This window comes from Crotalus tigris, unplaced genomic scaffold, assembly GCF_016545835.1.
Source record: "Crotalus tigris isolate CLP2741 ecotype Arizona unplaced genomic scaffold, ASM1654583v1 scf7180000017916.3911339, whole genome shotgun sequence".
NCBI lineage: Eukaryota > Metazoa > Chordata > Lepidosauria > Squamata > Viperidae > Crotalus > Crotalus tigris.
The window spans coordinates 2,949,364-2,973,345 of NW_024096718.1; the positions used below are offsets into that span (position 1 = coordinate 2,949,364).

General features: G+C 39.9%; 1 protein-coding gene across 1 annotated transcript; it reads right to left on the reverse strand.

Moving 5' to 3' along the window:
• Window positions 1–568: 568 nt before the first annotated feature.
• Window positions 569–22,592, reverse strand: KCNMB4 (potassium calcium-activated channel subfamily M regulatory beta subunit 4). The gene is made up of 3 exons (XM_039344482.1): window positions 20,458–22,592; window positions 7,977–8,104; window positions 569–1,136 (listed from the first exon to the last, which is right to left on the reverse strand). The coding sequence occupies exons 1-3, from the start codon at window positions 20,809–20,811 to the stop codon at window positions 968–970; spliced, it is 651 nt and encodes a 216-aa protein (XP_039200416.1). The 5' UTR covers window positions 20,812–22,592; the 3' UTR covers window positions 569–967.
• Window positions 22,593–23,982: the final 1,390 nt, after the last annotated feature.

Genomic DNA, 23,982 nt, shown 5'->3' on the forward strand with positions numbered 1-23,982 from the left:
GCTTCATTGACCTCTGTTGCCTTACTCTGGCTAATTGACACCGCCTGCGTGCGTCAAGTAGCAAGTCCATCTGTTGTGATTCTTCCAAGTCTGATTCATGCTCCTCACCCAGCTGAGCTTCATCAGAAACATGACACAGGCAGGGGCACACAGGCAGGAAAATGAATAAAAATTAGAACCTGGGAAAAATAGAATAAAAATATATGGCTGGAAGTTTCTAGTTGCCAGCTGCTCATTTTCTGCTCTACCTATGCCATTTCTAGTAGTTGCAAAAATAAAAACTAGTTAGGGTCCTAGAATCTTCTCCTGTTACTTTTTGAGTAACAGTCAGGAAAAGGCCTGATAAGAAATATGAATTCACAATAGACAAAGTTTTGATCATACAGAGAAATACGTATGAAGGAAAATGTGACTTCCCAAAAGTCAATTTTCAATTCCCAAAATAATTGTGCTGTATACTGAGTTTTAAATTGTTAATTTCAAGAATACTCAGTAAAACTGATATTTTGTGATGTTTCGTCTTTGACCCTAAAGCAAATCACTCCCACAAAAGTAGGACACATGTTAATAAAAACAACCACTTTTTAATATTTGAGAAATACAGTCTTTGAGAAAGGAAGTAATAAATATTCAAGACTAAATAATAGCATTAAGAAAGATAAATTTACTAAGATGAAGTCAACCACAATTTGGGTTTTTACATTTTGTCCTCTACTCCATCAGATACTTCAATTTCATTAAGTTTGAATGAAGGTTTGATACATCTTAGGATCATTTAGTGGAAGAGACACACTTGCTTTCATAACGGCAGAAACAACTAGTTAACATGTCATAGCATGGTCACCTAGGCATCAGCAAGACCAGCAGCTGGCAATACACTGGGAATGGGCATTGCTGGGAACACCAGAGAAGTGATAGTCAGTCACATTTGGCATTCTCTCATCCTTTCTTGAAGGATGTCCTTCATTTAGGAATGTTTCCTTTTCTTCATAATTTCTGCCTTGACAGCTAAGCTCTTTGCACAGATGGTCAAGACCACAATTAGGACTCCAACCAGGAACGTGACCACTGGCCAAAGGAAGCAGTGCAAAAGAACAGATTCATCATGTGTACGTTGTAGCAATACATCATCTGGTCTGTAATAGGAAAGACAGCAGAATTATAGGTGGAGAGTTAGAATCAACCATCCATGAACCATAAAATATATGTTGTTTGCAACATCATCAGAAACAATGTACTGTTGTGATTTCTCTAATTTTTTACAAAAATCAGATTTGAGGGGAAGAAACTAAATTAAATATAATTAATCTTGATATGTTGTTGGATATATTGATATGTTTTGGAGTCCTGGTGGTACAGTGGTTAAAATGCAGTATTGCAGGCTGAGTCTACACACTGCCAGGAGTTCAATCCTGACAGGTTCAAGGTTGACTCTATCTTCTACCTTCTGAGGTCAGAAAAATGAGGACCCACATTGTTGGGGGCAATATGCTGACTCTATAAACCACTTAGAAAGTGCTGTAAAGCACTATGAAGTGGTTATAAGTCTAAGTGCTATTGCTATTGTATACGGTTCTAATTCTCATGAAATAAAAATGCTCACTTATTTTTTTAATTTAGTTCCTTAATTTTAACACATACACAGATTAAAAACAAACTATTTCAGAAATATCACTGCTACATATGCAGTAGCTTCCACTGCATTATACCAACTGGCACCCACTGAACACAGTGCAAATTCCAACATGTATGCACAGTTCCTAACAAAGTACAAAGCTAAATACAATATACTTCTTAAATACAATAAACATTTCTAAGGTGTTTAGAAACTGAATCCTAAAAAGGATGGATATTTTAGAAACATGCTTCCAAATTAAGTACTTATAGGGGAAAAAAGAAAATCATTTATAGTTGCCTTCATAGTCCCCAAACTTGAAGATTATTGAAAAAACATGGGGAGATCTTAAACATGCAGTGAATGCAAGAAGATGTAAGGATATTTCTGAGCTAGAAGAGCAGGAAGCAATTCCAAAAACAAGAATAGAAGAGCTCGTAACATTCTTATAATTGTAAATAAATAAAAATCTTGACTGTCAGGCAAAGAAAGTACATGAAATGAAGCTGACGGAAGCTATGATTATGTGCTTGCAAACTTACTCCTGCTCCATTCTGTACCTTCCTTAACCCAACCAACTTGTTAGCCAGGCTATTTCTTCTGGAAATAGTACTAGCACTAGCAGTAGTTATTTATTTTTAGCACTAGCAGTAATTATTTATTAATATCTAACAAATCAATAGAACATACTTGAGCCATGGGATAAAGCAGGAGGGAGCTCTGCTGCTGTTCCTGAAAGCTCATTCCCTCTTCTACCCCACCAACTTGTTAGACAAATATTTCTGAACATGGGAATATCGATCTTCTGAAAGACTAGCATTCCCTAGTCAGAAATTCCAGTAGCTCTGCATTCACTCAGAACATAGTTAACTAAACTTTCCATTTCAAATATATGTCCAGGGACCCTCAACTCTGCCCTGCCATGTTACGAAGACAAACTGATGGTTGTTTTTCTCGTGGCAGATGGTGCTGGGTAAGAGATGAAAGAAAAAATAGTAAAGGAATCACTGCTTTGAAACATTTCCATATTAAAGTTGTAAGGTCAGTACCACTTGCCAGCCTTGTTCCCGAGGCACATGAAGCTCAACTGACTGAAAGACCTGTGCAATTTATGCTTTTCTGGTTGACTCAAGGATGGAAGGAGTGCATATTAATCTTGCCACCCAAAAGTTTTTTCAGTTTATCTTTTATAAGACTAAAGCAGAATCTGCTCACTTCTTTAATCAATAATACGTGTAGTTTATATAGAGAGACACCCAAGTTAAAGAGGGTTTGTGATCTTTTCACCAGAGGCTCTCTGTCTGCATTTGGTTTCAACAGTTGGTTGAAACTCAGAAGAGAAAATAGCCAACTAAGATGACAAAATAAAGGTTGGCAGATGTTCTATTCTCTAAAAGTAGAAAATTCTATTCTCTAAAAGCCCTTATTACAAAGGGTTCCTTTGCTGCAACAAAGCAATTATCCTAAGATGGATGACTCCGAAGAGCAACATAGTGCTCTAGAGAATGAGAGTAGAAAGATACAATACAAGTCTATATGTATACAGAGGTAAATATATACTGTATGGCATGAGTATCAGTAAGGGTGAGAACACATTTCATTGTAAGTAACTCTGTGTGAAGAGTTCTCCCTCCTCCTGTGAAATCTATGCCAAGAGGCCATGCTACCTACAGTGAAGTCTCCAACCTTTTTGAGCTATAGGGTTGCTGCTGAATTCTGCATCTGTTGTGAGTGTCTGGTTGCCCATCAACAGAATAGTTGCAAAAATGGTCAGTCACAAAATGACTATTTCCTGAAAGACAGTCTGATGAGGCTGTATTTGCCACCCACTAACTCCCCAAAGACAGTTTAACTTTCCAACTCAACTATGTTTAGTATATTTTCAATTATGAATTTTCTCCGCTTCCCTTTTATAAGTTATTGTTCAGTAAAGGGAAACATGCCAGAAGCAAAAGGCTAAAATGTCATTGCCAGCAGAATGTAGTTCATGAGTATAAAACACAAGGGGTTCAAGACTGAACTAACCAGAAGCCTATGCAATCAATTCCAACATTGAGATCACAAAGTAATTAAGACCAAGGCAATAAGCCAGCTCTGCAGCCAAGTATTTGTTGCAGATCATCCCTCAGCACTGCATTCTTGTTGGCTGTTTGCTTTTGAAAAGGAATATTCCTGAAGGGGTTCAGGAGGTTTTTTTTGGAGAAACAGATAAATCAATATAAAAGCACCAAAGTGTACTGTATACTGAGAATTATTTCAGGAAAAAGCTAAATCCAGACAAAAAGAGCTGAAATAATGTTGTTATTATTTGGCAGATCTTACGACCCAGGCACAATGGAGGTTCTGGTCATCTAAAAGGTTCTCCTGGATCTCTTTGTGAGTCTCAATCTCAGGATAGGAGTAGGAAAGCAACAGTGGGCATAGTTTGCATGTTGAGATTATGTTGTGAGCACTGTCACAAAAGAGCTAGCCAGTGGGAGGCCACCTATGTTAGTCTGTAGTGGCAAAAATCAAGACTCTGGTAATACCTTTTCTGACTAGCAAGTGTTATTAAAAAGCATAAAGTTTCATGAAGTTCAGCTCTTCTGATTGATTGATTGGTTGGTTGGTTGGTTGGTTAGTGGATTAGGTGCCATCAAGTCAGTGTTAACTCTTAACAACCAAATAGATACCATGTGATCTACTCCTAATCTGATATTTCAGGTTTTCCAATGTTGCATAGTCACTGTAACTGAGTCCTTCCTCCTTGCTGCTAGCCATCCTCTTCTTCTCTTTCCTTCCATCTTTCCCAGCATTACAGCTTTCTCTAGGACAGTGGTTCTCAACCTTTTTAATGCCGCGACCGCCAACCGGTCGTAAGTCGAGGACTACTCAACCGGTCATAAGTCGAGGACTACTCAACTGATGCAGCACCGTTTGCAGAATGGGACTTTTGGCGGGCTCAGCAGGGCAGAGACAGCCTGGACAATTCCTATTGGCTTTTGAAAGCCAATAGAATTAGACTCTATTCAAGAGAGTCTATTCTATTGGCTTTCAAAAGGGAGTAGCACAGCTATGGAAAAGGGGGAAAAAATGGTGGACTGCGTTGTTTGGTGACCCCCGTGAAATGGTCATTCGACCCCAAATGGGGTCCCCACCCACAGGTTGAGAACCACTGCTCTAGGAAATCCTGTTCAAAGCAGGATAATTTGAGCCTTGAGTGAGAATTCAGGGTTGATTTGTTCGATGATCCATTTGTTTGATTTCTTGGCTGTCCTTGGTATTCTCAGGAGTCTTCTCCAATGCAATACTCTTCCTATCCTGCTTCTTCAAAGTCCAACTGCCACTTCCATAGGAAGTCACAGGGAGTACCATTACAGGTTGTCCTGGAGTTATGACCAAATTTGTTCAGCAACCATATGAAGTTGCAGCGGCACTGAATGAATGGTATTTATACCTGGTCCTTGAAGTTACAGCTCTTGCAGTGCCCCCACAGTCTTGTGATCAGGCACTTGGCAGCCTGCTCACACCTACAACTGCCAGGGCTCTTCAACTGTCCCCCCCCCCCGGCCTTTTATTTTCCTGCAAAGTGGTACTCTTCAGCAGCAGTGGCAGTGCTGGAGCTGAAGGAGAGGCCCAAGGCTTTCAGTAGTTTCATCCAGCCACCACCAACCCCCAGGCTTCTACTTCAGCCCCAGTGCCACTGAGAATACCACTCAAGCCTCATCTGTGATGAGCATAGCACAAAAACCCAACCATTCCTTCTACCCTTGCTGCCCTACATTCCACTCATCCTGCTGCCTTGCTGCCTATCAGCATTGCTGCCCCAAATGACTTTTGCTATCTTTCTCCTATTGCTGATGAGATATACCCAGCCTGGCCCTATGTAAGGTAGATGCTGGCCGGGTTAGGCCTTCTTCCCAAGGCTGCTCACACATTTCTTCAAACAGCACAGACCACTGTCACAATGTTTCTGAGGCTTTCTAAAATGTCACCAGACAGCTGCACCAATTCATGTTGGCCATTCTACAGTTTTTCAGACAGTGTTCAAAAAGCTTCTGAAACCAAATCAACAGTTGATGATCCATTACCATAGCAAATTACTGAACCCACAATTAGACTCAGAATTTTAACTTCCTACTTCACAGCATATGATTCCTTTTAGATGGTGCTGTAATTCTACTATCTGGATATCACAAGAGGATCATTCTCTCATGTCTCTTCTGTCTCTGAATGGTCCCAAACCAATGTTTGAACAATGTAACACAAAAGGGTAAGCCAAGTCAGGTCCTTTTAATACACAGTGGCTTTTTTTTTCAATTTTCAGAGCAACTGGAGGACTAGTTGACTCATGAAGTCAATTAATAGTTGCATTTCTGCAAATTGAAGCAGTCATAATGCTGCACCAATTCTAGAATCATCTAACTCTCGCTTGCTGCTTATACTTCAGGTCTTGCAGTGCATATTTAGTTTCTGCCAGGTCCCTGCATCTCCTTTCTAAGTCTTGCCAACGCTGGGTTTTTCCAAGGCTAGTAGATGCTCTGGGCTTCTGTAAGACTTCCAGGGATATAAGCTGTTCCCTGCATTTCCATCCTCCCCCCAATCTGTCACGTGGCTTCGAATGCTGCAACTGAGTCACTTTGGCTACTACATTTTCCAGATGCTATTACTGCAGTCACTGCCAAGCTCCTTGCAATGATTTCTTTCCAAATATTCCTTTGGCATTCTCTGGACCTCTTCCTTCGGATATTCTTCAGTCAAGCTACGCTCACCTATCTGTTGTCAACAGTCTTTTGTACATAAGGTGCACCCTGCACTTATCAACTCTCTCTAGATTCTTCCTCTTCTTCATGGACATTTCCTCCACCATTCCCATCCCATGTCATCACTTCAGGAGCAGCAGTGCAGATGGCAAACCCATTTACAGAAATGCAGCCATTTTAAAGGAGGAAACTCAAACATTTCTCCTTTGTTCTGCATTTCCTCTTTCCAGACTTGCAGTTGACCATTTTATTCTGGGAAAGTCTAATTGGACCACAGGAACCAATTCTAAATAAATAAAGTGTTGGTTAGAAGTTGATGTTTTATCCAGCAGTAGGATGTTTCCTCCCTTTTTTAACATTACAAATCTTTACCTAAAGTTAAAACCAGGAAAGACAAGAGCTAAGAAATATTGAGAAAAATGAATTAGCCACATTTATGCCTGTCTTTGTGTTGTTCAAGATGAGCAGAAACAGCTTCATCAATTCCTGGTGAGTTGCCAGATTTTTCCAAAATCTTCAAATGATGAAAACAATGTTATGAGGATACAGCATAGATGATGATAATGATGATCATGATTTATTAATTTTGGATGCCGCCTGATGTTGCCAGGGTATGTTTATACTCTTAGTTAGAGTCAGAAGACCATGAATCTTACTCTAAATTTCATCCTAGGGATTTGCCATTTATTCCAGATGAATGGTATACTCATTCCAAGGAGTTTATGCTGTAATCAACTAAGATTATGGTTTAGACCACCTCCTTAAGTCCTGTGGCTATGACCTATAATATCATAATAGTCAGCTGCAAAAAATGGTATAGGTACTTATGACCACAATTGAGCCCAACATTTCTGTTGCTAAGTAAAATATTTGTTAAGTAAGTTTTGCACCATTTTATGACCTTTCTTGCCACGTTTCTTAAGTGAATCACTGCAGTTGTTAAATTAGTAACAGGTGAATCTGGCTTCCTCATTGACTTTTCTCATCAGAAGATCGCAAAAGATGATCACATGACCCCGGCACACTGCAACCATCATAAATATGAGTCAGTTGCCAAGCATCTGAATTTTGATTATGTGACTATGGGGATGCTGCAACTGTCATAAGTGTGAAAAATGGTCATAAGTCACTTTTTTCTGTTCTGTTCTATTTGTCATAAGTCACTTTTTTCTGTTCTGTTCTATTTGTCATCTTTGTTTTACATTAGCAACATTCTGCTCTTCAACTGTTCATTTTAACTTCCTGGCCAATAAGGAATATAAGAACTTTCCTGTTTTCATTATTGTTACTACTAGTAGAAGTATTTTAATATGTTTGGAAGACAAATGGTTATTTATTTGTTTTTACTACAAAGTTCTGTTCTCAAAGATCAGAAGCCAATTAAATTTTATACGGGGGGGGGGATGTCCTAAACTCAGGATAGCAACCAGAAATATACCTTCATCTATGCAAAATCTAGCAGTTTGACTTCCAAGGAGGCAAGGTTGTGTTTAGACCTGAGCCCTGATTTAGCTCAACTCTATCTTCAAATTTTGTGCAAACAAGCAAAGGTACCAAAAAGACAGTGAAAGTGGAGATAATATATACAAATGAACTCATAGATATGCGAAAATACTTACCTGAGGTGCTGATTAAAGTAGCAAGTGAAAGGCTGAGAACCTACTTCAACTTCCCAATAAACCTGCCAGTGCATTACAATATCAGAGTTCTTCTCATTTTCCCGTTCGCAGGGGGGGATGTATGAACACTGCAGAAATAAAAGATCATTAAATGGTTTCTTTTTAGTATGCGGCATTTTAACTTTGCTCTTCCTTAACAGTTTTCATAATTAAATTTAAACCATATGACTCAGAAATTCAGCAAAAGACAAGTGAGAGATTTAAATGAATACTATTCAAGAATGGTCACTGAATTTTCTCCATCTCTCCCTGTGCACATCTCCAGCCTCTAATTTTAGACAGTTATGTAAAAAAGGGTGTGACACAATAGAATAAATCTGTAAAGAACACAAGAAGAGCTCCACTAGTGAGACTAAAGCCTTTCCAGGCACAAATAGAATTTTTATGAGAACTCATAAAAATGAGGACAAAAGCTTAGTAGTTACTTCCCATACTGCATTTTAGAGCTATGTTGTGTCTTGAGTGTATGTAATACATGTAGTCCTCAACTGTGCCCAAAATTTATGTTGCTAAGTGAGAAATTTGTTAAATGAGTTTTGTCCTATTTTATGGCTTTTCTTGCCACAGTTAAGTGAATCACTGCAGTTAATTAATAACATGGTTGTTAAATGAATCTGGTTTCCCCATTGACTTTGCTTGTCAGAAGGTCGCAAAAGACTGCAACCATCATAAATGTGAGTCACTTGTCAAGCACCTGAATGTAAATAACGTGACCATGGGGATGCTGCAATGGTCATAAGTATGAAAAATGATCATAAATCACTTTTTTCACTGCTGTTGTAACATCAAGCAGTCACTAAGCAAACTGTTGTAAGTCAAGGACTACCTGTACATTTGATGAATAGGCTTTGCTAGCATTTCTCTACATGACTGTGTTCGAAGTAAAGTCTTTATCCTGGTTCATCCAAGCCGGGGATAAATAAACAACATGGTGACTGCTTTGGGAAGAAGGTTACAAATTATTGAAGACGCAGAAAGGTGGTTTTTGCAGGAAAGACCAGAGGAAAGAAGGACCTGAGAACATGGGCAGTAGGTTTTTATACTCTCTAGCCTTTTGTTTGGAATAGTTTCCTGTTCCTGTGGCATGAACTTTGAGGCTATTTCCTGTGTCACGTATTCTGACCTGAGTCTAGGTGTGACTCTCTGGTATACTTGATGGTAATGGGTTAGTCCTATTATGTCCCATCTCAGGTGGGATATGCAGATTTTAGGTCTTTGTCTTCTGGCTCCAGCTTTCTGATGATTTTACATTTGCATTTGTATAGGGCTGGCTCCTGCTGGAGACAGAGAGACTTGGGGACAGGGTTGGTTTTTGCTTTTAAAAATCCTTTTGAGGAAAAATATATTTTTTCTGCCCTTTTAATATTTCCTTCTCTGGGGCTCTGACTTCCCTCAACTGATATAAAATAATATTGTATTCACTAGGGAAGCTTCCCATTCAGTCCAGAATCAGCCTAGATAGGCAATCCTGGACACAGGCTTTCCCCTGCTACAATTCATTCTCCAGATACACAAATCTTCCCAAACAGGAACACCATTGTTTCTTAGTAAGTCATGTCTGACAATATGTTAATCAGCCTTCCTATTGGTTAGGAAGAACAAATGTTTCAAGAAAAGGGTTGCTGGGGAAATATTTTGTTTCAAAGGTAAAGGTTTCCAGTAGAGGACTTGTAATCAGAATTGTTGATTTGTTTATGTTTTAAACAGATTTATTATCTCTGGCATCTTGATGACTCTAGTTACTTTTTTTGTTGAAATGCAGTACAAACTCAAGTTTTGTGTTTACTTCTACTTCAAAATTTTCCTGTGAATCTGTGACCAGTCTTCTTGCTGCTTTTTATTGGAGACTGATGTGATTTTATGCTGCTTGGCGCCTTATTTACTTGTAAAAGTTTTAATAGTTTGACTACCTAAGATTATAAGATGTTTTCTATTGTTCTTATTTTTAATACTTTTTTTTAATTTTACCTTGTGCTTTTCTGCCTCCATTCACAAAAAGGAAGGGGTAACTGTTTTCTGTGGTCACCTGTCTCAGAGGTATAAAGAGCAGATTTTAATTTCCTTTTTCATTTCTATTAACACAATCATTACTACCATTATTATTCCTGGTCTATTAACTAGTGTGTTCAGGGATCCCTATTTGTCCTGTATCTTAGGGTTAAGAAGAGATTAGAAGATAAAGCCATCCCCTAAACATATAGATGCTTGCTACAGTAATTATCAAGAAGCTGCACTTAAAGGAGGAAAGTAAGCCTGGGAATGTGAAACATAGTGGATTTCTGAGAGAGGAAGGTTGAGTCCCCCAATCTTTCAACCTACAGGCTCAGTCTCTAGCTGTTACAAACATATAAATATAAAAGATCCATTTTTATTTCTTATCAAAATTAGATCCAGATCCAGAATGTGCATTAAATCAAACCGTTATCTTATAAAAAATATAATCAAGCAATACAGTGAAGTCTGGCATTATCAGTCTGGCTATTTTCTGACTGAGACAAACAAGGAATTAGCACCCCTGAGGGGCTAAGACTAGGAAACCAATCTGTTACCATTTTGGGATAGTCACCATCTCTCAGTGTGCCTAAGAAATGAAAGAAAGTTGGGATGGCTATGCAAAAAACAAACAACACATGGCATATTCTGACCCAAATTTAAAGTGTTCTCTTTTAAATCCAGTCAGATAGTTAACTCAAAAGAAACGATCTTATAATAAACAAAATATATTTTAATGAGAAAGATTACTTGCGTTCACGTTGTGATTGGTGCTGCTGGAAATACATCTTTGTTCATCTTTTAGATCATCCCTTTAGGTAAGAAAGTATTGCTCTTTATACCATCTTTATAATGACTCAGGCTTATTGTGTGACCTTCCATGGCCCATGCTTCTTACAGACAAAGAGATTCCCATGTGGCTTGAGTCCAGGAAGTCTCCCAATGACTTTTGGAACTCCTCCCTCTGACCCATCCACATACGTAGCATTTAACCCAATAACTGCCAGACATTCCAACATAGAGCTATGTGGTCCATAGAGCCATATGGGCCAGAATACTCCCTGCTTGGAAATTTATATTTCCACTACTAAAATAGTAAAAACATAGCATCAAGGCATGCAATACTCATTGTTAACTAACTTGTGACTAAATAGGTAAAAACTTGGTATCAAACATGCATAACTATTGGTAAATATAAAACATGCACGATTATGCTAAAAAGAATAAGCAAGTGTTACATCAAACAATGCATAAGACAATACATAATTTGAGGTTTAATCTTCTGGTTCAGTCTTCATCAGCAATGGGACCAAATCGGTAATCAGCCTGGTACAAGTGTCTTTGAGTCATAACCTGACTCACGTGGCTTCACGATCTCGATCTCAGCTGGGTAAACTAGTTCATCAGGTGGGTGGGCCCGGTGCGCAAGTCCCATGGGCCAATAGTTCTGGTATGCAGTCTTGTCTCCCAGTGAGACAAGGTCTTCTTCTTCCTGTGAAGGAAACTGGAACCAAATCTGGAACAGAAAAAACTGGAACCCAAGCTTCTCGGGAACGAGGGGAACTGGATTCACAGGATACTCAGGAACCGAAGAACCTGTAAAGACATAAACAGCTGGATCTGGAAACACAGGAACAGCTGGAGCTGAAGAATCAGGATCAGGAACATCTGGAAACTCAGGAATAACCAGAGCTGAAGAGGTTCAATTGTCTAAGTTGGTCTTCTTTAGCAACAGGACTCGGTCAGTGATTAGTCTGGTGTAGAGCTAGTTGCTTGTCGTGACTCCTTAGACAGCGTCTTAGGTTCTAGGTGTAAGGCTGCTGGGTGCCTGTCGCTGTTGCACAGGTGGCATTTCACCTTAGCTGTGCGTCCTTGGCCGTGTGATCCATAGAGTCACAGCATTTGAAACATATCCTATTCTCTTTGAGTAGGGTCTTTCAGTCATCTAGGGATTTTTTCCTAAATTCTCTGCAATCATTTAGAGAGTGAGAAGACTTGTGCATTGGGCAAGTTAGGCCTTTTGTAGTTGGATGCGGATTCAAAGGAACACTTCTCGGTGTTTGTTCATCTGGAGCCTTCTTTGGGGGAGGCGTGATGTCTGAAGGGGTGGTTCTGTCCGTAGCTTGGCCAGATCCCTTTGTTACATCAGGGCTGTGACTGTTTCGCCCAGTCGTCGGATAGTGTGCTTCTCTGACGGGAAGGTACAGGGGGTCATTGTGGAGTTTAACCTTCTTGCTGATAAATTTAGCAAGAGCCACGAAGGGGGGGAATTTTGTTTTGATTGTCTTCCCCGTAAGTTTGAGAAAATTCGATCCATTGTTCACATATCAACTGTGGTAGTTTTTGGATGATAGAAGTTTGTATTCTAAGCAGGTCGAGGTAAGCTAATCCCGGCAAGGTAGGGTCCTGTTGTGCTGACCGTAGTTGAGTAATGAGTGACGAGAAAGTCTTCAGCTGTTTGTGGTCGTTGATTCTTATGTCGGGGAAATTAAGAACGCGGTCCAGAAGCAAGGACTCCGTCACTGAGGGATCACCACAGTCCTCATCAAGTGCGGCCCAAGCCTCTGCAAGGCCGATGTTGGGGTCGCCCAAATGGGATGCAAAGATGTCGTTCACAGTGTTTACAGATTCTGGGCCTAACCATACTGTCAGCTGAACAAGTTCCTCACCTGGCCCAGTCTTTTCTTCGTTGATGGCGTGCTTGAAGATATGTTTCCACAAGTAGTCTCTTCCAGCTTTGTCGGAGAATTTCCGTACCCCTCTGGCTGCTAAGTCCAATCTTCTTCCAATATACATTGGGGGATACATCGATCCTGTGTGCGGGCTGTAGCTTGGTGGAGATGGTGGATCCCTTCCGTGAGTGGGGGCGTGCACCATGGGTAGCTGGTAACTTCCTTCGGCGTATTGTTGGCTGAGGGTATTTTGCCATGTCACGTGCAAGGGATCTTGTTGGCTTGGTCTGAACTCCTCTGCTGTGGCATTGAGCTGAGGGAGCCCAGGCTCCTGCTTGCTTACATGTTGGAGGGTCTGTGTTTCTGGTAGAGTGTAGCTAGCTCCCTGGTAGGCTGGCAGAGCTGATGCTCGAGGCTGTCCTCTGTAGTCAGGACTGGTGGCAGTTCCTTCGGATGCTGCCTCCTGTTGGTGCAGCAGGGACTCTAGTGACTTTAGTGTGGCTTTAACTCTTTCAACCTCTTCCCTGAGCGACGGTTGGTTCTGCTGTAGGGCCGTTGGCGCTACAGGTGGATCCGTCCAATTGCCATTAGTGGTATGGTTTGGCAGGTTGGTTCTGCCTCTGTAACCAGATTCCTCTTTATAACATTGGCTGAAATTCCGAGCATTCCTAGGGGTTGTGTCACTATGGCAACAAATGAGTTTATTGAAAGGCAATCAGCCTTCCTTGCTTTTGTCTGAACTTTAGAGGCAGTCATTAAACAGTTCTTTGTTTCAGGCTGCGTAATTCACTGGCAAAGAGAGGAGAGGAATAAAGCCCAAGCTCCTTTTGGTGTTAAAATTCAAACTTTTCATGCAAGGAACAAAAGTGTAGATTTTTTTCCTTTCTCTTCGCTATAAACATTACCTTGTGAACAGATAATTTTAATTTAACAGGTAATTTTAATCAGATACAAGGCACTTTTTACTTTGAAGCATTGGCTAGCAAGCGAATTAGCATAACAATACCTCTGAATCACTCCTTGAAAGCTGTCTTTTACACAGACACGCTGGCTTTGCTTTGCAGGCTTTTAAAGGCATCAAGAGAATCTTTACTTTACTTCCTTGAGGGTTAATGTAGAGAAAAGGCTAACAGATCTGATTCTCTTTCTTCAAACTGTTGCAGCTTTGAGAGAAGAATTAATCTTTGCCAATTTACTATTTGCTTTCAAAAGATGGCACGAATTATGAGTATACTTTCTTACTATTCTGACCCAAATTTAAAGTGTTCTCTTTTAAATCCAGTCAAATAGTTAACTCAAAAGAAACGATCTTATAATAAACAAAATATATTTTAATGAGAAAGATTACTTGCGTTCACGTTGTGATTGGTGCTGCTGGAAATACATCTTTGTTCATCTTTTAGATCATCCCTTTAGGTAAGAAAGTATTGCTCTTTATACCATCTTTATAATAACTCAGGCTTATTGTGTGATCTTCCATGGCCCATGCTTCTTACAGACAAAGAGATTCCCATGTGGCTTGAGTCCAGGAAGTCTCCCAATGACCTTTGGAACTCCTCCCTCTGACCCATCCACATACCTAGCATTTAACCCAATAACTGCCAGACATTCCAACATAGAGCTATGTAGTCCATAGAGCTATATGGGCCAGAATAGATTTAAGACTTGGCTTATCTATTAGCTCACCATTAATTATAATTATCACAATAATTTCTCTAAGAACTTCACTGTCTCGTCATTGAGAATTGCTGATAAAGATGAGTAACCCAAATAAAACTAAAACACAGAGGTTTTTCAGGAGCTCATCTGCAAAGAGCAATCCAGAATGTCTCTTCCTTTCTATTTTTCAGGTGGAGAAGATTCTTACCACTCAGGAGATTGAACATTCCGGAAACAGCACACAAAGTTACAGATAGACAAGCAGTGAAATACTACACAATTTCATAGCCGTCAGCTGCCTGGAACCTTCTTTCTCTGGTCCCCACACCTCCATTCCAACCTCTCAATGGAATAAAAATACATTTTGTGCTTTTTTGGAGATAAAGTCATAGCACCTATGGCTATTTAGCAGAACCAATGCCCAGTTAACTATGACCACATGGACCGGGCATCAGTATTGATAAACATTTATAGTGCTTATACCATATTATATATTAAGCATTATACCAAAGCATTCTCTACTTTGATGAATGTATTTTCCCCTGTAAAACTGTAAGTTTTTTCCCAACCCAGAAAGGTGAAATATTTTACAGTAAATGAAAACAGTAAAAATGAAAATCAATGCAAAAGCAAAAGATGTTCAACCCTTTTTGAATTTTACTCTTGTACTTCCCAAGGCTTCAAACCTGTGCATCTCAGGCATACTCATATACAAAAGTCACAATGGTTATTTTGATTTCTCTTCAGAACTGAAGCTTCTTTAATCCTATTGATTTTTTTTAAAAAAAAACCTCTTTTAGGAAATTTATTCTATACTATGTAGCTTATTTTTTTAACAAGTAATATATATTGAGGACTTTGTACCAATGACAAGAGTCCAATGATGCAAAGTTCAGGAAATAGACTATAATTCTGTGATACTTGCAGGACTATATGACTAGAGTTATGATGTTGAATCAGATTATGATACTATAGAAACTGGAATATATTTTTATTGCTCCAAGCAGTGTTTTGGAAAGATTTCAAAAACAGTTAATTTGGTGTTCTATGTAGGTACACGTATTAATTTAAGAGATGGTAGATAACTCCACTGAAGAATAAAGGGTGAGAATAATTTTAGTACATTTTTAAGTTGTCAGATAAAGATACCAATAACAATTCAAACCATTCATTTTTAAAAATATATATATTCAGCTGAATAACATACTACAGTACTTCTCAACCTTGGCAACTTTACGATGTGTGGACTTCAACTCCCAGACTTTTGTGTTGCTGGCTGGGAAATTCTGGGAATTGAAGTACATACATCGTAAAGTTGCCAAGGTTGAGAAACACTGACATACTACATTAGTGGCCTTCAGTTTTCCCGAATCACGCACTATGTGAGTGAGCTGAACATATTTGGAGAAAATCAGATTAGAGAAAACATTACTGATGATTAATGGCATATTTAGGGAAATGGATAGCTGATTCACATATGCATGTCTCTCACTTGACTTGCAATGGTAAATGAATCTCACCATGGGATTTGTTTTTAAACAATGAAAAGTGAACAATTTTAATACATAAATGAATTATTATGCATCTAATTATGAAATAAAGTTCACATTATCAATACCACTAATATTTCAAACATAGTACCTTTCAGTGGACAGTTATTTTGACCAACTGGAATGCATCCTTGTTTAGGAAGCAGAATGATCAAGGTTATAGTTATTACATCTGGTTTAATAGCCCAAAATTGTTTTTGATAGTCAACAAAGCTATAATTTAATAACTTTCGATATAGGCTGACTATATGTGAAAAGTTCTATATGAAAAGAATTCTGACAATGCATCAAATCCTCCAGAACTTGGAAGTATTTGCCCCTTCACAATTCAGTGTTGTATGCTGCGATGTGAGGCTTATTCTTGCCCCTGAAACAAATTCTTATATGAACGTGACTAAATATACTGTACATCTGGGGGGGGGGGCAATTTGTTATTCTGAACATTCTTCCTTGCCATCATTAAAAGTTAGCTAGTAGTGTATGTACTTATTAACACATTCATGAAAAACAGTAACCTAGCCACCTCAATAGAAACTTCCAATGTGAAACAAAAGAAGTACCGTATTTTCCGGCATATAAGACGACTTTCTAAACCATGAAAATCTTCTCAAAAGTCGGGGATCGTCTTATACGCCCAGTCGTCTTATACGCCGGAAAATACAGTACTATAGCTTTGGGTTATATATTATTTTGAATTTAGACTGCAATCCTATGATTTCATTTGGGGAAATAACAGAAGGGAGTATACAGATAACAACATGACTACAAAATAATAATCAGAATATATATCTAGCAGTTATTTTTTTCTAGGTTTTGTCTAATTGAATTATCCTCAATGACCTTTATTTAAACAAATATAGCCTCTATTCTATAGTTAGCCTCATCCAATTAATTAGGGCAGCACAAGCCAACAGGACGACTATTTTTCTGTAACACAGGAAAAGGTAACTATATTCATTTAAGGGTTGCACCTGGCCTTTGGATGCCTTTGTTTTTGAGGTGAATTCAATAAGTAGAAACAAATGGAACAGAAAAGTGGACAAGACAGTTTCAAAAAATCTTTTTAAAATCCTTTCCTGCAAATACAGGAAGAGAGAAACAGCTATGCACACTTTAAAATATAGATATAAGTTTTTAAAGAAGCCCTTCAATGCCTCCAAGTTCTTGCCAAAACTGGGTGAACACAATGGGAATTGCTTAGATTTGCACAAGAGAATTGCAGGGTCTCATATGGCCAGGAATTGCTCATCTCTTTTTCAGCACATATTGTTTTGTTCATGCATATGAAAACTCTTACAGTTTATTTTCTATCTGTGCTTCCTTCTGAAACCTTTTATTCCTTGCCTTTTTTCTTAAAACTTCAAAGTCAACTCATGCACCTCTTAAGCCACTATTTGGTGGCAGAATTACTTGATAAATGTAATTCCAAGGAATGAATTCCAAAGGCACTTATTAACTTTTCCATTCTTTTTGTTTAGGGTCATTTTTCATAATGGAAAAGAAAGCCTTGACCTTCAGTTCTCATTTCTCAAGCTTTAACTCATAATACAACATATTTTTGAGCCTTTTAGATTTTACATCTTTAACTTGGCAACATAAAGAACTTCACCAGGCACTGAAAGAAAAAAGCATTATCTCTAGCATGGAAATATTTAAAACACAAAATAATCTTTTCTTCCTCTGCTATAGATCAGAAAGGGACAACTTTGCTAGAAGAAATTTAAGATTATTATTTGTTAAATAATATCAAAGGTAAAATGGTCCATGTGAATTGGATTTAAACTACCAGTACAACATAATTCTTAGACAAAAATATTTGGCTGAAAGTAGATTTTATGTAGAATTTTGTTATGTGGTCTTGAGATGATTCTGTTGTACCAGCAGAAGTGGAAGAAGAAATTAAGTCCTTGGAAAAAATAGCAACTATGTAAGACATCAAAATAAAATTTATTTTAGCATCTTGAAGACTATCCACCATCTTCCCACCAGTATTTATACCTCTAAAATTTTTCATTTTTGCCTTATTAACAAACACTCCTAATTATCAATAATTTCCTATACATGATTCTGAAAATACATGAAACTACCAATCACACATCCCTATCTTACTTCCTACTTAGTGTAAGCATTCTATTTATTATCACACATATATTAGTTATTTTATTAGTCATAATTATAAGAATACCCAATTCAACAGTGTCTGTGGGACCTTTATAATATGCTACCATTATCATGCTCAGCAGGCATCCCTAGTTCTCATTCTTTAATACTTTTCTCTGCTTTCCTTTTCTTTGATGTCCATTTTTTCCCAGATTCACTCTTGACACTTCAAAATAATACACTGTCCTCCATTCAAACCCTCTCATCGTCACTATACTCTTCACTAATCCTCTTAATCTTACAACATAAACAATCAAATAAATTATACTCACAATTCATTCTTTTCTGCACTTTCCTGTCTTGTACTTCTCATGTCACCTGCCAGAAAAAAGGTTTTCCCTGACTACAGACTGTTTCCCAAAATTAATTTGTTTCTTCTATTGATATCATTCCCTGAAGCACAACATGCATTTGTAACCAAGGTAAGAATTTAGACAACAATCTAGATGACACCAATTCATACTTTATAGCATATAATTCAGCCCTTTCATTTATAACTAAACCTTTACCATTACTAGTCTATTCCAAAAAATTAAATCACCTTCATTCAGACCTATTGTATCCTTCCCTTGATCTTAATTACAGGCACATATCTGTCTTCCTTTCTTTCCTTGTATTCCATATATTCATGCTTTTTAGTATTTTAAATTCCAAGTCACAGTCTCCTTTAAATTCCAAGTCTTGAACAGTCAATACTTTCACATAATTCTTTTTAGTAAAATAGAGAAGGTGTAGACTTGCCTTATTCTCCACTAACAGTAAAAATAATAGCAATCAACTTGGGCGCATTTGGGTAGTATATCACAAAAGATAACCAAAGCCCAGTTTTGCCCAAACATGTTCATTTTGTTCAGTACAAAATTGGATAGCTTACTAAAGCATCTCTTGCAAGCCAAAATACTTTCTTCTACTAATAGGAGTGTATGGTGATTAATCATTTCTATCCACTTTTAGGAAAGTTCATGGGATTCCTGCCTCAAAATTATGCTACTGATTCTTGGCAGTGATGACAGAATGAGACTAAAAGCTGTCAGTTACAGGATACCTACCCTTGGACAAAGCCTATTATTTTCTCTTTATTTAATTTAGAGTAAATATATGTATAAGTAAATAAATTTATATTTTTATTGCAGCATTTTATGAATGCCTGAGTTCTAGGCAAAGCAACATATCATATTTGAATGGGATAGTTTCTTCTCTTTTATGATCAATCACCCTATGATTGAGGGGACATCCTCCTTCTTGTAATGACCTTTCAGTTTCTCATTTCTAGATGTTTCATGCATTATAGCCTGAGGAGAATGGCAGTTAGCAGGCAACAGATTCTCTTGGAGAATAGTTAATCTAAGAGACTTTCTCCACTTTCTCCTCACAGATATGCCCCAACAATTTGTTTTGTTAGCTTTGTTGTGTCTGCAACTCATATCTGAGGCAGGCAAGTCTCAGTTCTAATGTTGCCACGGATTGAAGTAGCTTGTTGCTACTTAAGGACTTTCCCCCTTAAGTAGCAACAAGCCACAGTACATAGGATAATAGATGGGGTTAGTGCCATTGTAGTCTGCTGCAGATTCTCTATCATCATTGTCCTCTGCTTTGAGAAATGAATGAGTCCAGATCTTTTAAACTGGCTTTCCTCTCTACAAGTCATGTTCCAACCTAAATCCTTGTGTCAGATCCAGAGATCATGCCAGTGATATCAGAAGGGGGACTGCACAGTGGATAAGAAGAGAAGCAGAGATTTGTTTGGAGAGTAAAAAGAGCTTTTACTTCGCCTTTGCTTGCTGTCTCTCCTAACCGGAGTGCTTATCCAAAGGCTGGAAGAAAGGTAATGGCAAGGGAAGAAGGTTAAGTTTTGACACTTGGTGCCCAAATGAACTTTATTAATTTGAACTGATTTTCTGTGATGTCATAAGCAGTGACTTTGCCTATTAACACTATTCCAGCTGCTTACAATAACAGGTCGTATTTATTCCTGGTTACTATCAGTTATAATCCCAAAACCCCTTTGGATCAGGCTCTGCTCAGCCTTCACTACAGAGCTATTCTAGCCAGACTTCCAAAATTTGAGGCTTCAGTGCCAGGAGTTGGCACCTCTGAACTACAGGACTCTCCACTTGAGCCCGCTGCTAGCATAGTCCAGCCCTCCTATACAGGCTCCACAGATACCATCTTGGCAGCTTCTGCACCCTCAGATACTTGGCGGGCCGAGTTGTCTGCCTCCCAAATAGCGTCAGGTCTTTCATTCTGACCTTTGCCCAAGATCAGCTTTTCAGGAGAAATTTCGCCCATTTTCTCTCCAGCCCTGCTTCCCTAACCCCAGTTCTGAGCTGCCCTAAAAATAAAGTGGTATCCCCTGACATATGCCCAGAGACCGGCCGGTGCTTTTACCTTTGGGTTGGTGAGGAGCTGATGCTCGTCCGGGTGCAGGAGCGCCCGGGCGTTGGATTCGGAGTTGTTGACGTAGATCTGGAGGCAGGGGTACAGGGAGGTGCCCTTGCAGTCGGCGCCACACGTGAACGTGCACTCGAAAACCTCGCTGATCCGTTGCACCGACAGCACGGTGCAGTTCGCCGCCTTGCCTTGTAAATCCTGCAGGGCCGGGTTGAGCCAACAGAAACCCAAGATGAAAAGTGACAAGATACCAGAAACGATGAGGAACAAGCCCAGCCGGATGGTTTTGTCTTCAGCTTCGGTGTATTCGTAAGCCACTCGGATCTTGGCCATCGCCCCGCCTAAGAGCATGGAAAGCAGCCGAGCGGGGAGGGGGGCGTGATTGGGGAGGGCGAGAGAGATTGGAAGCAAGAGCAGCAATACTGGAGTGGCTTTCCGCCCACCGGGAGACAGAGGAAAATCAGCAGAAGAAGGAAGAGCTGGAGCGCCCGTGGAAGAAACTCCGACCACTCGTCAGTGGCCGATTCCACCTGCAGGACTCGCTCTGGCTGGACGGCGGCCCGGGAAGCGGTGCCAGCCAGCAGCTGGCGCGCAAATCCGCTTGCGAGGCGAGCAGGAGGGTGGGGAGAGAAAAAGTCAAGGCAGGGTGCGAATCGCCAAGGGAACGGCCCCTGGCTGCACCTCCTTCCTAGCGAGGCAAGGGGGCTTTCCGGCTCTCGTCCTCCCCCTCCTTCCTCCAAGTGATCGGAGCTGGCCGGGAGCCTGTCAACATCTGCCGCGAGGTAAGCTTCTTAGCCGAGGCGCGAAGCTGAGCGGGCTCCGATCTTGATCTTCTGCTCCCTCCCATTGATTGCCTCGTGGGGCTCGCCATTGATGAAGCCGAGGGGGTGAGCCGAAGGATCCGCTGGCGGGCCGCGACTCTCCGGCCAGGCTTCCAACGTCCGCCTCCCCCTCGGTTTAGACTAGAACGAGGGAACAGCTTGGCTCAGGATTATCTGCCCCGGCGATTTAAGCTCCGGAAGAAGCACTTGATTGCTTGTTTGGGTCAGGAGCCGCGAAAGGGAGGGTCCAGCAACCCCGAATGAGGCATGCCGCCGCCGCCGCCGCCGCGTGAGAGCTGGAAAAGCGGGGCTGCACGTGGCCGCCGGCAGCGCGGCTGTTTTGGAGTGGAGGAAGTGGGTGCGTTAAGCCTCTGAGAGATGCGCGGTATTTTTTTTTTTTTTTTTCCCCGCCTGCCGGCTGAGCGGCCTCGGCCTAGTATCCGAATCCCCAGAAGAGATCAGAACAAATGTACTTGACGTCGACGAGTTTCTGTCTGCCCATTTGGGCTGCTTGCAAGAGGAACGGAGTCATAAATCATCACTTTATCACCGGGCACAAATGGTCAGGCTCAAGTTATCCCACTCCAGAAACGTTATGCGAAGATCCAGCTCTGCAGTAAAGGATCTAATCTGGGAAATGTGGAATGAAAGGCCAGAGGAAAAGCAATAGCAGAGGAGATGGACTCAATTACAGCAAAGTTGTGCCCACCATGGACCAAAGACTTAAAAAGATCTGTTAGGAAACAGACCCTCCCAGAGAAAATCTGATTATTAATAATTGACAGTGACTTGATGGCCCGTAATCAATAATCATTACATGAATTGGAAATAGAACCATCGTTTTTTTTAACAAAGCAGATTAATGGAAGGGCCTACAGAGAATGGGCATTCTTCATCTGTAACTACCAGTGATACTCAACTTTATTTCATTATTGGAAAAACAATAAAGGTACTCAGTCTATTATAGGAACTGGCCACTTTATAGACCTCCTATCCTATGATTTCAGCTAATTGCTACAATTGCTGTGTATATTTCACAATGTATGTTTAAAAAGATACACCACCTGTTACTGAAACTTACAGAAGCTTGAAGTACTACAAAGTGTCAGCACTCAGCTCTGGATTCTCCCAAAATACAGTTCTAACAATAAGTGAATACAATTAAACAAGCAATGGTAGCTCAATATAGAAAGGCTTTAAGATAGATTTTTTAAAAAATTGAAAGGGCATGGTATCAACAGCAGGGTGAAAGAAAGTAACCCTTTCAGCCTTTTTTATGCTCATATAAAAACCTATTTCCTCTGAAGCTTGCATTTCTTTGGAAGATAAATCCTTTGCTTCTTATAAATTAAAACAAAATGGCTCTTTTGTATTACTTTGATTATTTCATTTTAGCTTTTATGCCATCCCTTCCGTGGAAAATCTGAAAAAGTCACTGTTTTTTTCCTCCGCTACCCTGTGAAAGTATAGGCTAATCATTTAAAAAGAAAAGCAAGAATATTCAAAGCCCATCAAGTACTTCTTTACACAACACCTAATTAAACTGTGGCAAGTGCTGCCGTCATAGGTGATGAATGGAAACTGTTTTCACAAGGAACTAGACAAATTCCTGGAAGATTGGACTGTTAAAAACCCACCAGTCTTGGATTATAAAGGGGCATGATGGCTCAGCAATTAAAGAAACTGAGCTGGTCAGCTGGAGAGCTGATAGCCCAGGTATGAGACTTGAGCTTACTTGCCCTAGCTCCTTCCCAACTAGCAGTTCAAAAACATGCAAATGCAAGTAGATTAATAGGGACCACTACAGAAGGTAATAGCATTCTTTGCGGCCATATAGCCATGCTGGCTGCAGAAATTGTCTTCAGACAAGGCTGACTCCCTTGGCCAAGAAACCCAGATGAGCACTGTAGCCTAGAATTGGACATGACCGATAGGGAAACCTTTATCTTTACCTTGGACTACAAGCAGCCTAGCTTAAATTCCACCTGCTAGGGAATAAGGATGCTTCTGCTCTTCTGTTGATGCTTTTGAGTTTTCCTGATACATTTGCTTGAACACTGCTAGATTCTACTCTTGTGCATTGGTCTGTCCAGAAAAGCTCTCCTGAAGGGATAGACCAATTTGAGAGAGTGTCCAACATAATGCCATGCAGTTATGGAGTGGACTGTGTTTCTCATGCTTTTCTGTAATGGCAATAGCATTGTCAAAAATTGAGGGAGACCTGAGCACAATCTGCCTCCTATTGCCTTTCTCCTTATGCATTGTGGTTGTTTCCAACCCTTTTTCTCTTCCTCACGCACAGTATTCATTCTTTTTTCAGTATACATTTCCCTTTTATGCTGAGGGTACAAAGAAAGAGTGACTTGGCAAGAGGAATGTTGGGGAAAGAAATAGGAAGAGGCAGCTTGGAAGTCTCTGATTTTCTTCCCGTCAGCATCACTCTGATCAACAATAGCTGCACCCTACATTAAAAGGTTGCAGTCACTCCTTTCTCTCCCTCTTCTTTCTGCTTTCATGAGCAACAGTCCTCCTGCAAAAAGAAAAGGTTGCATTTGGTGGGCGTTAATTGATAGGAGATGACTTTCAAAATTATAGCAAGAATTGCAGAGCAACTTCCTCCTATTCTAACCCATAAAATAATCCAACAGCATCAATAGCAAAGGGGCAAAACTATGATACAGTTGTTGAAAGTAAAGTCTTC